The following is a 12612-nucleotide window of genomic DNA, read 5'->3' on the forward strand; positions in this document are numbered from 1 at the left end:
CTCTACCCAAATCACTTTTTCAACCATTGTATAAAAGTAAGAAAAACATCGACAGATATCATTAACATACAAAATACTTCATTTATTATTCGCCCTATAACAGATATATTGCTACAGGGTGGCAGGGGTGTGCAAAATCACATATAAACAGGTCTACGCCGTCTGAAAGGACCCTTAACCACTTCAAGTCTGGACACTTTCACCCTCTTCTTGTCCAGGCTTTCAGTGCTATCACACTTTGAATGACAATTGCGCGGTCATGCAACACTGTACCCATATGAATTTTTGCATTTATTTTGGTGGTATATATTCACCACTGGGATTTAAATTTTTTGCTATATACAGTGAAGGAAATAAGTATTTGATCCCCTGCTGATTTTGACTGTTTGCCCACTCACAAAGAAATGATCAGTTTAAAAATCGAATGGTTGATGTAACACTGAGAGACAGAATAGCAACAAAAAATTCAAAAGAAATGCATGTCTAACAAATTATGCACTGATTTGCATGTTCATGAGGGAAATAAGTATTTGATCCCCTTCACAAAACATGACTTAGTACTTGATGGCAAATCCCTTGTTGGCAATCACAGAGGTCAGACGTTTCCTGTAGTTGGCCACCAGGTTTCCACACATCTCAGGAGGGATTTTGGCCCACTCCTCTTGGCAGATCCTCTCCAAGTCATTAAAGTTTGGTGGCTGACGTTTGGCAACTCGAACGTTTAGCTCCCTCCACAGATTTTTAATTGGATTAAGGTCTGGAGACTGGCTAGGCCACTCCAGGAACTTAATGTGCTTCTTCTTGAGCCACTCCTTTGTTGCCTTGGCTGTGTGTTTTGGGTCATTGTCATGCTGGAACACCCATCCACAACCCATTTTCAATGCCCTGGCTGAGGGAAGAAATTCTCACTCAAGATTTGACAGTATATTGCCTATCCATCGTCCATTTGATGTGGTGCAGTTGTCATGTCCCCTTAGCAGAAAAATACTCCCAAAGCACAATGTTTCCACCACCATGTTTGACAGTTGGGATGGTGTTCTTGGGGTCATAGACAGCATTCCTCCTCCTCCAAACACGGCGAGTTGAGTTGATGCCAAAGAGCTCGATTTTGGTCTCATCTGACCACAACACTTTCAACCAGTCCTCCTCTGCATCATTCAGATGTTCAGTGGCAAACTTCAGACGGGCCTGGACATGTACTTTCTAGAGCAGAGGCACCTTGTGGGCACTGCAGGATTTCAATCCTTGTCGGCGTAGTGTGTTACCAATTGTTTTCTTGGTGACTGTGGTCCCAGCTACCTGGAGATAATTGACTCAGATTCAGTTCTGGGATGATTCCTCACTGTTCTCATGATCATTTACACTCCATGAGGTGAGATCTTGCATGGTGCACCAGACCTAGGGAGACTGAGAGGTATTTTGTGTTTCTTCCATTTGCGAATGATTGCACCAACTGTTGTCACCTTCTCACCAAGCTGCTTGGCGATAGTTTGGTAGCCCAGTCCAGCCTTGTGTAGGTCTACAATCTTGTCCCCGACATCCTTGGACAGCTTATGATGTTTGCCATGGTGGAGAGTTTGGAATCTGGTTGTTTGATTGCTCCTGTGGACAGGTGTCTTTTATACAGGTAACAAAATGATATTAGCAGCACTCCCTTTAAGAGACTGCTTCTAATCTCAGCTTGTTACCTGTATGAAAGACACCTGGTAGCCAGAAATCATGTGAATGATAAGGGATCAAATACTTATTTCCCTCATGAACATGCAAATCAATGCATAATTTGTTAAACATGCATTTCTTTTGAATTTGATGTTGCTATTCTGTCTCTCAGTGTTACAATACACCTACCATTTGATTTTTAGACTGATCATTTCTTTGTGAGTGGGCAAACATTCAAAATCAGCAGGGGATCAAATAATCCTTCACTGTAAATGAAAAAGTCCAACAATTGTGAAAAAAAAGTGTCTTTCTTATAAAATTTAGCAAATAAATAATCTTTCTTCATAAATCTTGGCCAAAATGTATTCATTTATCTTTTTGGTAAAAAAAAACACAAAAAAAACCCAAATTAGTTTATAGCCAAACATTTTTTTACATTTTTATATTATTTGTTTTTTTATTTTTTTTTACATACTGTCACCCTAGCAGTACAGTGTCACCATAGTGACGCTGTACTACTTATGGGGGGTGATGAAGATTTTCTTTTTCTTTTTTTACACTGATTGCTTTTACATCCATGAAGGCTGTAAAAGCAATCATTTCTCTTTCTCTCTAGCTGCATTCCTTCAGCCATTGAGAAATACTGTGAGAGTTGTGATTGGTCACAGCTTGTCACGTGATACAAGGCTGTTGTGACTAGCCTTGTACCATGTGACCTCTGTGATCATTCACAGATTTCACACGTAGTAAGCAATGATGTCAGAAGTGACATATTGTTTACTACTGTTCATGTGATCACCAGGGGCGGACTGACAACTCATGGGGCCTCGGAGCAATAGGGGATCATGGGACCCCTGTGCCCTTGCCCAAACTCAAAAAAGCCTATGAAAAAGGTACCAGGGGCATCTCATGGGGCCCCCTACTGACCCAGGGCCCTCAGGCAGTGCCTGAGTTTCCAAATGCTCAGTCCGGCCCTGGTGATCACTGATTGGCCAATCAGTGATCACATGAATCTGGACCTCACACAGATCTGTGTTCCGCTGTGTCAGGAGGATACAGTGGGCACCAATCGCGGTGCCGCGTGCTCCAAGGGGGTGCACACAGGCAATGGAGGCAGGGGGATGTTTAGAAATATCTGCCCGCATTGGCAGTGCTCCCGTTTGGCCGCTTATCAACATGGGCCGGACGGGAAGTGGTTAAGCTTGATTCGTCAGCATACGGAATATATATATACTGGTTAGTCCAACTGTGAAACAGGGGCATATAAAAAATAGCAAATGTGGCTTCCTAATACATGTAACCATATCCAACCAAAGCAAACATAATGTTCCATAATGCCATGAGAGTGATACTTCTCAGTCTTGTAAGAAATCCATAATAGGTCCGTCATGACTTGCACAGCCTGACCGGTTTGCATCAGAGACAAATAAATGTGTGACCTAGAAGTATCAAGTATATTTTAATTTTTTGTGCTGGTGTATAGCATGCAGTTGCGGCGCAGACCTATTCACTTGAATATGGACATTTTTGCGATGTTGAGCCTTGCACATTTTTTACCGTACGTTTTGTCGTGTTTTTTCCACATGGCTTCTTGTTGTGTTTGCGGTGCCATTAACAATGAATGGCACTATAAATGCGACACACGTTCTAAGCATGCTTTGATAATGCACACATAAAGGCACAATTTTGCACGAGTTTACAAAACACGCAGGTGTGAATGGAACTTTAGTTGCCTGTACCCCTTTAAATCAACTCCAATGCATTTTACATTTCAGTACACAAAATACATGATTGTAATAACTGAAAACATGATGAAAAATCCATGTATGGAATGATGTAGCACAGTGTTCCAAACAGGCACCTTTACAAAGGCCACGATTTTCTGCCAGTTATGGCCATTACAGTGACGGTTTACTATTCAAGGTCTCGCTGTGAGGCTATCTTCTTAGGCCATGTGTTATAATACTCAGAGTGCATTTTTAACTACAAGAATTCCGGCCGGGTGACCACTCTAAATTCCCAGATGATACACAGCACACAATTAGAAGTCGTCTGCGCCAACTCACAGGATCTGAATGGAAGACATTGCCATCTAATGGACAATATTTATACTTCACAGAATATCTCCCTATTATAAATTAGGTTCATAGCTATGCGTTTTACAGTGCGTTTACAAATTTGTAGAAATGCACTACAGTTGAACATGAGTTCCTATGAGTCACATTCACATCTTTCCATTTTCATCCACTGCATTTTCTGGAATGGCTCAGGAACTTTTTTGCCAGCAGCAGTTTGTGTTTTTTGTTCCATAGACTTCAATGAAAATGCTTTTCCTGCATTACAACAGACACCTCCCCGTAGCAACATTAACACATCTCAAAAATGCATCAAAAAAGCATTTAAAAAGTATATGAAGAAAAAATTCCAACCGCACAGGAAGAAGACATCAACCACAACCTGCATAGGAGTGAACATAAAACATATCTAAACCCCCTAACAAAAATTGAATATATTGCAGCTTATCAGTCCATAGAGGTGGTGGCTACCCTAGGTTCACATTTGTGTGGGTGATTGCTGCTGTAGGACTGCACTAGTTCCCGCAGCCACCTGCACAGAAAAACGCAGGAGATGCGTGCAAGTGCCATTAATGTAATTGCTCCCACACTGGGAGCCACCTTGCATTTTAGATTCCCATGTGGGCTGTGATTCCAGAAATGGTTCAGGGACCTTTTTTCTGTGTTCAGGAGGCACAGCAGCCCATTTAAATGAATGGGCTGTCGTGCCCACACACAACGCGTCTTATAGAGCCGCAACAGTGTGAACCTAGGGTAAAGGATTTTTTTATGTTTATTTTCACTTGGTGATTTTGCCAATAACACACTTCCTGCCTGGGTTTCATTGATCACTTACTTTACTGTATCTATAGAGAATTAGCATTGTCACCCTAGGCTGGTCTCCTGAATTGGACTACAAATACCTCCAACTCTCCTCATCTCCATTACATAGGTGGAACAGAGTTATGTAGCTCACAGAAGATGCTTGAAATATCACTTCAGTACACAGTTAGTTATGGATGCTGGATCTTTAGCAGGATTAACAGGCATATTTCTGTACTTGTAGTAAATATACTTAAACAAATACAAAAACTAATGCTGCCAGCATTTCTGAGGACTGTTCAGTGTCAATATATTTCATTTTTGTTCTTAGGTTTAGAAATACTTTAATGGCTTCCCATCCAGCGACATACTGGTACTGGTATTAATTTTTCCAGCCAGTGTTTTCAAAGCCGTTAAAGGTTAGAAGCCTCTGGATTACTTTTACAAGTGGTGGAAGGGGGTCCCACCCCTTCCCTCCGCTGCCACCTTTACCAGGCTCTCCCGAGCTATCAGGGACCCAGAAAGGATGCAACAGGCAGCATCCTGCTCTGGGCACACAGTGTAAGGAACTAATGTTGTTTCTCCCACTGTGTGATGTCAGAAACCAGAAGCTATGACAATTTCATCACTTCTGGTTTTGGGTCTTTGTTTATCTGGCCATTACCAGGGAAGCAGATGATCAGACCAATCTGTGTCTATTCGGCTGCATTGGATGCCAGAGGAGAGGTCTGGGATCTAAAAGACCCCAGATCTCTCCATAAAGAAGACCTGTCATGGCCCATGCCATCACAAGATTGTCCAGATATAAGCTATCGTTGGAGGAGGTGGACAATTTTCTGAAAGCAATAAATACACAACTCTGGAAATCCAGGAAGAAAAAGTCCAGCTGTCAGTTCATGATAAACATAGGCTAAACATAGAGTCTTTCAGGTCCATCAAGTATTATCTTGATAAGGAAGGAATGGAAGGATCAAGAAAGGGGCCCTTTCTTTTCCAAATCCCTAAGGAGGAGGTTCCCCTTCGAGGAAAATTAGTTGCTTGTATGGAACAAGAAACAGAGATTGGATGCGGCTTTCTCGCAGGTTTCCAGGTGCACTGATTTGGCTTTTGAGGATATGGGCATCCTGAAGGATGCAATAGATAAAACTCTCTCTCTTTAGACTCTCTCTTTAAAAAAGCATGGAACTCTTCCCTGACCAACCTCAAGCCGGTAATGACTTTGACAGTGGCGGCAAGAAATTTGGAGTGCTGCTAGATCAGCTGAGAGATCATGTTGAGGCAGGGACCTCAAGGAGAGAGCTTTTGGAGTCTTTCCCGGTCCTCCTAAAAGCTGTAAAATGACGGCCAGGTCCTCGGCATTGTTCAACTCTGCCAGGAGAGCCATGTGTCTCAAGACTTGGTCGGGGGAGACGCAGCGTCTGTGAAGTTATGCAGGATCCCATTTTTGGGGGAAATTCTGTTCGGCCCAGATGTGGAGTTGATGTTGGATAGAACAGCGGATATGAAGAAAGCTTTCCCCCTGAAAAAGAAGAAGCAGGTGGTCAAGGAACAGACCCAGAAAAGAAACTGGAGTTTAAAAAAAAATAGGGGGAAAGAGGGGTGCTCTGTAGACCCCCAGAGTGGCCGGCCAAGAGCCAATGACATTTCTCTTCCAGTGGGAGGGAGGCTTCGGACCTTTTCTCACAATGGGAAGAAGCAACATCAAGTGTCTTTGTCAGAAACATCGTGGCCCAAGGGTACGGCCTGGAGTTGTCCCATACCCCATCAACCAGATATTGTGTAACCAATCTCCCAAGGGATCAGGAGATGGCCTCAGCAATGACGTCCCTTTTGAAGGAACTGATGCAGCAGGAAGTCATCATTCAGATGCCAAGGAAACAAGAAGGTCCGGGGTTCTACTCACATATTTTTCTAGTTCCGCTTAATTTTGAATCTAAAAATACTGAACAAGTCCATTCAGTACAAGCACTTTCGCATGGATACAATTTTTTTAGTGGGTGCTTCTTGGCAACCATCGATCTGCAGGATGCATATCTGCACATTCGATGTGCAATCTTTTCAAATTTCCTCCAACTCATTGTCAATCTGGGAACATCCATTTGGCAGTTCAAGGCACTACCCTTTGGCCTGTCATCTTGTCCAAGGGTGTTCACCAAAGTCATGGCAGAAGCACTAGAACCTCTGAGATTGAGGGGGATTTCGGTGGTGCCATATTTGGACAACCAGCTCTTGTTTGCGGATCCCAAGGTTCAGGTGCTTTTGAATCTTCAGGCAACTCAGGCTCATCTGGAAAGCTTAGGATGGCAGTTGAATCTGGAGATATCCAACTTGATTCCAGCCCAGAGCGTAAGGTTCTTCGGATGTAACATAGATTCCGTACAATTGAGGATATTCCTTCCAGAGGAGAAAGTAGAGAAGATTCAGTTGGCTCTGAGTTGGATTCAGTCCAACCTGCTTTCGTCGGTCCAAGTGGCCATGTCGGCCCTGGGACTGCTTACCACCTCCATCCTGGCAGTTCAATGGGCCAGGTTTCATTCCTGCCCTCTTCAGTGGGACATTCTGCGAAAATGGACATACCAAGATCCACTGGACAGACCTAAAACAATCATTTCAAAGGTAAAGAGGGCGCTTTGGTGGTGGCAAGACATGACCAACCTGGGGAGGGGTCTGCCATGGTCCTTTCCACGAGCCAAACACCTAACAACTGATGCAAGTGCATGGGGTTGGGTAGCCCACTTCAGAGATCAGACGGCACAGGGCTCGTGGTCCAAAGCAGAGGCCAGAAAGTCCTCAAACTGGAGTATTGTATTTTGGTACATGACAATTAATTAAAGTGTATTTTTTCCAAAAAAATGTACATTTGAAAAACCTCTGCGCAAATACTATAGTAATACGACATAAAAATAGTGACATAAAATATGCAACACCGACCGTTTTATTCTCAACGGCCTCTGCTTAAAAAATATGTATAACATTTGGGGGTTCTTAGAAATTTACCTGCAAAAAAAAAAAAATGTTTTATACGTGTAGGAGAGGAATGTCATAACTGGCCTGGTTAAGTAGTGGTAAAGTAGATCTTGGATTAGGGTTTATTCTCATCTACAAAATGAAAACTACTTACATGATGCAGGCTTGCAGCCCCCATTTATCCTACATAAACTTCCAGTGACGGCTTGCCCTGATGCTATGCATCTCAATCTGTCACACAAACAGCTTCAGAGCATCTGAACTGACAATGCCCAATGTATGACAATTTTATATATTTAAATACAGGTGCATTTTCATTCTTGCTCTTCAATACACTTTTTTTGAAAAGCAAGATGATGGACATGTATCTAGAATGTAGAATGAATGAAAGAGTTAAGCTTACATTCGCTGTAAATGGTACATTTGATAGAAATTTTACTCTGCAGTCACCTTCAACTCAGAAAATGAATACTAGATTTTTCAAATTTGTGTTACTGGTCTCTTTATGACCTGGGGCAGCTGAAACCTTTGTAACCAGAGCAAATGTGCTCTATTCACACCTTTTGTATTTCAACACATGTATTAACACTTTTTTTCATGTATTGTCCCATGTGACATTATGGCCCTTTGAAAGAGACATTTAGTGGCTGTGAATGTATTTATTTTTATTTCCTGAATGTCACTTTACTTTGGGTACAACAAACAGATGCACCACATTACTGGCAGGTTAATGGCATCCCCTAAGTATGTTATTCAACGGAATTGTTCATTACTAATGTTTTACTTTAAGACTTGTTAAAGTGGAACTAAACCCACCTATCCCTTACAGCCAAAGATGGCAGCATCTTAGTCTCTGTTTGATTGGCTGTTACCATTTGAGGGCTTGCAAGTTTGTCTGAGAGCTAACATAAGCAAACTAGCAAGTGTGACAGCTTCTTTCAGATAGACGTCAATGCTTACTGCAATAGATCACTTTTCATAGGATGGTATAACAGTGGTTAGCAGGTGTTCAGGAGGTGATCTTTGCGTCTCGTGAATGTCTCATTTTTTTCCAAACCCAAGGGGGAATTTGTAGTAAAAAAAAAAAAAACTTACACAACAAACTGGAACCAAGCATTTGCGGTGAGTTCCTAATGAACTTAATGGGTGAGTATGACAGGCGTTGTTGCCTGTCAGATTCTTCAAGCCGAGTTAAAATGCTGTGGGCACAGCATGTGTACAGCCCTGTCAAGCTGTAATGTTAATATATGGATGGGCAGCCCAGGGGGCAGCAAAACCACTGCTCGACCACCTGTTTTTACCACTCCCCTTCCTAGATGCCTGTGTGAAGCTCCTGCCGCCCACCTGGGAATTAGACAATTGCCTTGAAATTAACTGTTTGGGTTAAATCAGTGGGTTTAGTTCCAGTTTAAAAAAGCTGCTCCCTGCCATATATTTTTTATTTGTACATGTCTCCCTGGAAGTGCCCAGCTCCCCATGCCTTTTGTTTAACAATTCTTTTCACATTAGCCTTAAAAATGGAGAGAATTGAATTCAATGGTGTCTACATTACAGTTTTGCAATTTGTTGATTTTTGGATAAGTTTGCTGAACCCACCCTCAAATTGAACCAAAGATTTGCTCATCATCAACAATGACCCACTGAGGATTAAGCAATCATAGTAAAATCACTCTATCCATAAAAAAATCCACTCCAAGGGATTTAATGAAGAATATATTAAAAATTATCTTTTTATTCTTTTTACTGAAAAATGACTTAAGCAATGATGAAACAAACAAACCACATAAATAAAAAGAAGATACTAACCTAACTGGCACATTGATAGATCAAATAAATAAACCAAACTTATTAGGAAGGAAAATACAAGAATTAATGCCAAGGGTATTGGCAGGAAGAAATTAAAGTAGAACCCAGGACAAAATTTTATTTTATTTTTAGCTATTATAGGAAAGTGTCAGAACATCTACCAGGCTATAGGCAGTTGTACAGAAGTTGATCTGTAGATCGACTTCTGTACAATTCTATTGCCCATACATGGAATGAATTTCATCCAGTCCCTGCTGGCCCGGACGAAATGCAATCTATGTATGGCCAGCTTTCACTTATCCACACTTGATACAAAAAAAAACTTTGGGCTAGAGTTTACTTTAGCTTTTGACTGTGAAAAACATATTGCATGCAGAAAAGCATTAACATATAATTTACAATTTCTTCATTATGGTCGCATCAGCACATATGATCAGTTCTTCTTTTTGTCCAGCAAATAGCCGAAGTTTTACAATAAATGTGCCCTGAAATTAGGAATAAGATAGAAAACTTTTAACACAATAAAGAAACATTATGCTGAGAAATGCATATATACCAGTGCATTTTTTTTAACCTTGCAGACTCTCTTATTTAGGTATGATGAACACTTAGCATTGTAGTTCTTCAGATAGTGTGAAATGAGCTTTGTTGCTTCATGTATGGTGTACAATGAGCATGGCTCTTGTGGATGGTGTAAAATGAGCATGGCTGTTGTGGATGGTGTAGAGTGAGGATTGTCCCCCTGTGGATGGTGTACAATCATTGTTGCTCTATGGATGGTCTACAATGAGCATTTTTGTTTTAAGCATGGCGCACAATGAGCTTTGTTGCTCTGAGAAAGGTGTATCATGAGTATTGTTGCTCTGTGGATGGTGTATAATGAGTATTGTTGCTCTGTGGAGACCCAGTGGTTTGAAAGGAGGTGGAGTTGGTTTGCTTCTATCCCCAGTGAGCACCTTTCCAGTTCTCCATAACCCTCCCTCTCTATCCTTCTCTTCTTTCAAGACTCACTGCATTCAGCTGTTTTTTCCTATTTCTCTGAGGATTGCAGTGATCTACCGGCCTCCTGGACCGATATCGCGCTTTCTTTATGACTTCTCTGCCTGGCTACCCTACTTTCTCTCCTCTGAAATACCCGCTATCATTCTTGGAGATTTTAACATCCCTGTTAATGTTAACAACCCAGATACATCCCTACTCTTCAACCTACCCTCATCTTTTGCCTTAACACAATGGACACAGTCCTCCACTCACTCTGATGGGAATACATTAGACCTTGTTTTCTCCCATCTTTGCACTCCCTACAACTTCACAAACATCCCCTTTCCTCTCTCTGATCACAATCTCATCACCTTCACAGTGTCCTCATCTTCAAACACCTATCCCTCCAAGCAGCAAACAATTACCCGCAGAAACCTTCATAACTTGAACCCTTCTCTTTTCCACTCTGCCACTGACCGCCTCTGTGACAGAATCTCTCCCCTGTCCTGCCCTGACCTGGCCACTGCTGTCTACATCTTTGATTTCATCCACACTAAACTCACTTGCTCCTCTAACTACATGAAGTATCAAGCCCCTACCATTTTACCTGTGGCAGACTGAGAACACCAGAAATATTAAGAGACATAGTCGTGCACTGGTGTGATTGTGGCATAAAACCAAATCTCAGCAAGCATTCACCCTATATAAATCTGCTTTCTTAACATACAATTCCTCCCTCCATGCTGCCAAACAAGCCTACTTTGTCACTCTCATTAATACCTTGTCATCCAGTCCTCATTGTCTCGTCTCTACTTTTACCTCTCTACTTTCTCCACCTCCACCCAGTACCTCACTCACTGCTTACGAGATTGCAAATCAGTTCAAAAACAAGGCTGATGCAATTCGTAGGGGCATCTCCACTGCACAGACATCTATCCCACTTAGCATACCTTATACTAAACCTCCCTCAACACTTTCCTATTTTGACCTTGCTACTACTGAAGAGGTCACTAAAGTTTTCTCATAAGCCTGTCTCACCACCTGCCCCCCCCACAACTACTACGGTCACCCTCTTCTTCTATCCTATGAGCCCACACTCACATCTTCAATCTCTCCCTCTCTAATAGTGCCTTCCCCACCTCTCTAACGCAAGCACACATCACTCCCATACTTAAAAAGCCCTCACTGGACCCCACCAACTTGAACAACTTAAGACCCATCTCCCTGCCCCTGCTTACCTCTAAACTCTTAGATCGCTTAGTCTACAATCGCCTGAGCTCCTATCTCACTAACAACAACCTTCTTGACCCTTTACAGTCTGACTTTTGCTCACTCTATTGAAACTGCCCTACTAAAACTCACTAATGATTTACTAACTGCTAAAACCAATGACCACTACTCTATACTCTTACTACTTGACCTCTCTGCGGCTTTTGATACTGTTGACCATCCCCTCTGCCTCAAAAAACTCCACTCTCTTGGCCTCCGAGATTCTGCTCTCTCCTGGTTCTCCTCCTACCTATCGCAGTGCTCCTTCAGCGTTACCTATAACTCTGTCTCCTCCTCTCCACTTCCCCTTTCTGTAAGGATCCCTCAAGGTTCTGTCCTTGGAACCCTTCTTTTCTCCATCTACACCTCCTCCCTTGGTCACTTAATAAACTCCCATGGGTTTAAGTACCATCTCTATGCTGATGACACACAAATCTATCTTACTACCCCTCACCACACCCCTTCAGTCTCCTCTCTCATTACTAACCTACTAAGTGACATATCAACATGGATGTCATTCCACTTCCTCAAACTCAGTCTTTCTGAAACTGAGCTCATACTATTCCCTCCAGCCCCTGCCCCCTCCCCTGACTTCTTCATCAAGATCAATAATACAACCATCAGTCCCTCCCCTCATGTCAGGGTACTAGGTGTAATCCTAGACTCCCATCTATCCTTTCAGCCCCAAATCCAATCACTGTCCAAATCTTGTAGACTTCACCTCCGCAACATCTCCAAGATATGGCCGTTCCTAACCTCGGAAACCACTAAGCAACTTATTCACTCCCTGGTTATCTCTCGCCTTGACTGTTGTAACTCCTCACTGGCCTACCTAATCGCAAGCTATCCCCTCTTCAGTCTATCATGAATGCTGCTACCAGATTCATCCACCTTATTAACCATTCCATATCTGCCACCTCTCTCTGCCAATCCCTCCACTGGCTTCCCATTGTCCAACGAATACAATTCAAAACATTAACAATAACATATAAACCCATTTATAACTCTGCCCCAAAATTACATCACCAATCTTGTCTGCAAATATCACCCAAGC

The 12612-nt window shown here is 42.3% G+C and overlaps 2 protein-coding genes across 2 annotated transcripts in view; one reads left to right on the top strand and one right to left on the bottom strand.

Annotated features, from left to right (window-relative positions):
• Positions 1 to 5872: 5872 nt before the first annotated feature.
• LOC149437187 (uncharacterized) lies at positions 5873 to 7367 on the top strand. Its single transcript, XM_089661057.1, has 2 exons — positions 5873 to 5955; positions 6191 to 7367. Exons 1-2 carry the CDS (start codon positions 5873 to 5875, stop codon positions 7365 to 7367), a joined length of 1260 nt encoding a protein of 419 aa, XP_089517183.1.
• Positions 7368 to 9202: 1835 nt separating this feature from the next.
• LY96 (lymphocyte antigen 96) overlaps positions 9203 to 12612 on the bottom strand; it is a 36984-nt gene continuing 33574 nt past the window's right edge. Inside the window, exon 5 of the mRNA XM_089661064.1 lies at positions 9203 to 9793. Within this exon, the coding sequence (XP_089517190.1) occupies positions 9704 to 9793 (90 nt within the window). The 3' untranslated portion in view covers positions 9203 to 9703. The remainder of the gene's footprint in view (positions 9794 to 12612) is intronic.

The sequence above is a fragment of the Staurois parvus genome, unplaced genomic scaffold, assembly GCF_062004578.1.
Source record: "Staurois parvus isolate SC_StPar_1 unplaced genomic scaffold, SC_StPar_1.0 ptg001302l, whole genome shotgun sequence".
Lineage (NCBI taxonomy): Eukaryota > Metazoa > Chordata > Amphibia > Anura > Ranidae > Staurois > Staurois parvus.

Coding starts and splice junctions, on each gene's coding strand:
- LOC149437187 (XM_089661057.1), top strand. CDS start 5,873: ATGACGGCCAGGTCCTCGGCATTGTTCAACTCTGCCAGGAGAGCCATG. Junction 5,956..6,190: donor TCGGGGGAGACGCAGCGTCT/GTGAAGTTATGC, acceptor TTTCTCTTCCAG/TGGGAGGGAGGCTTCGGACC.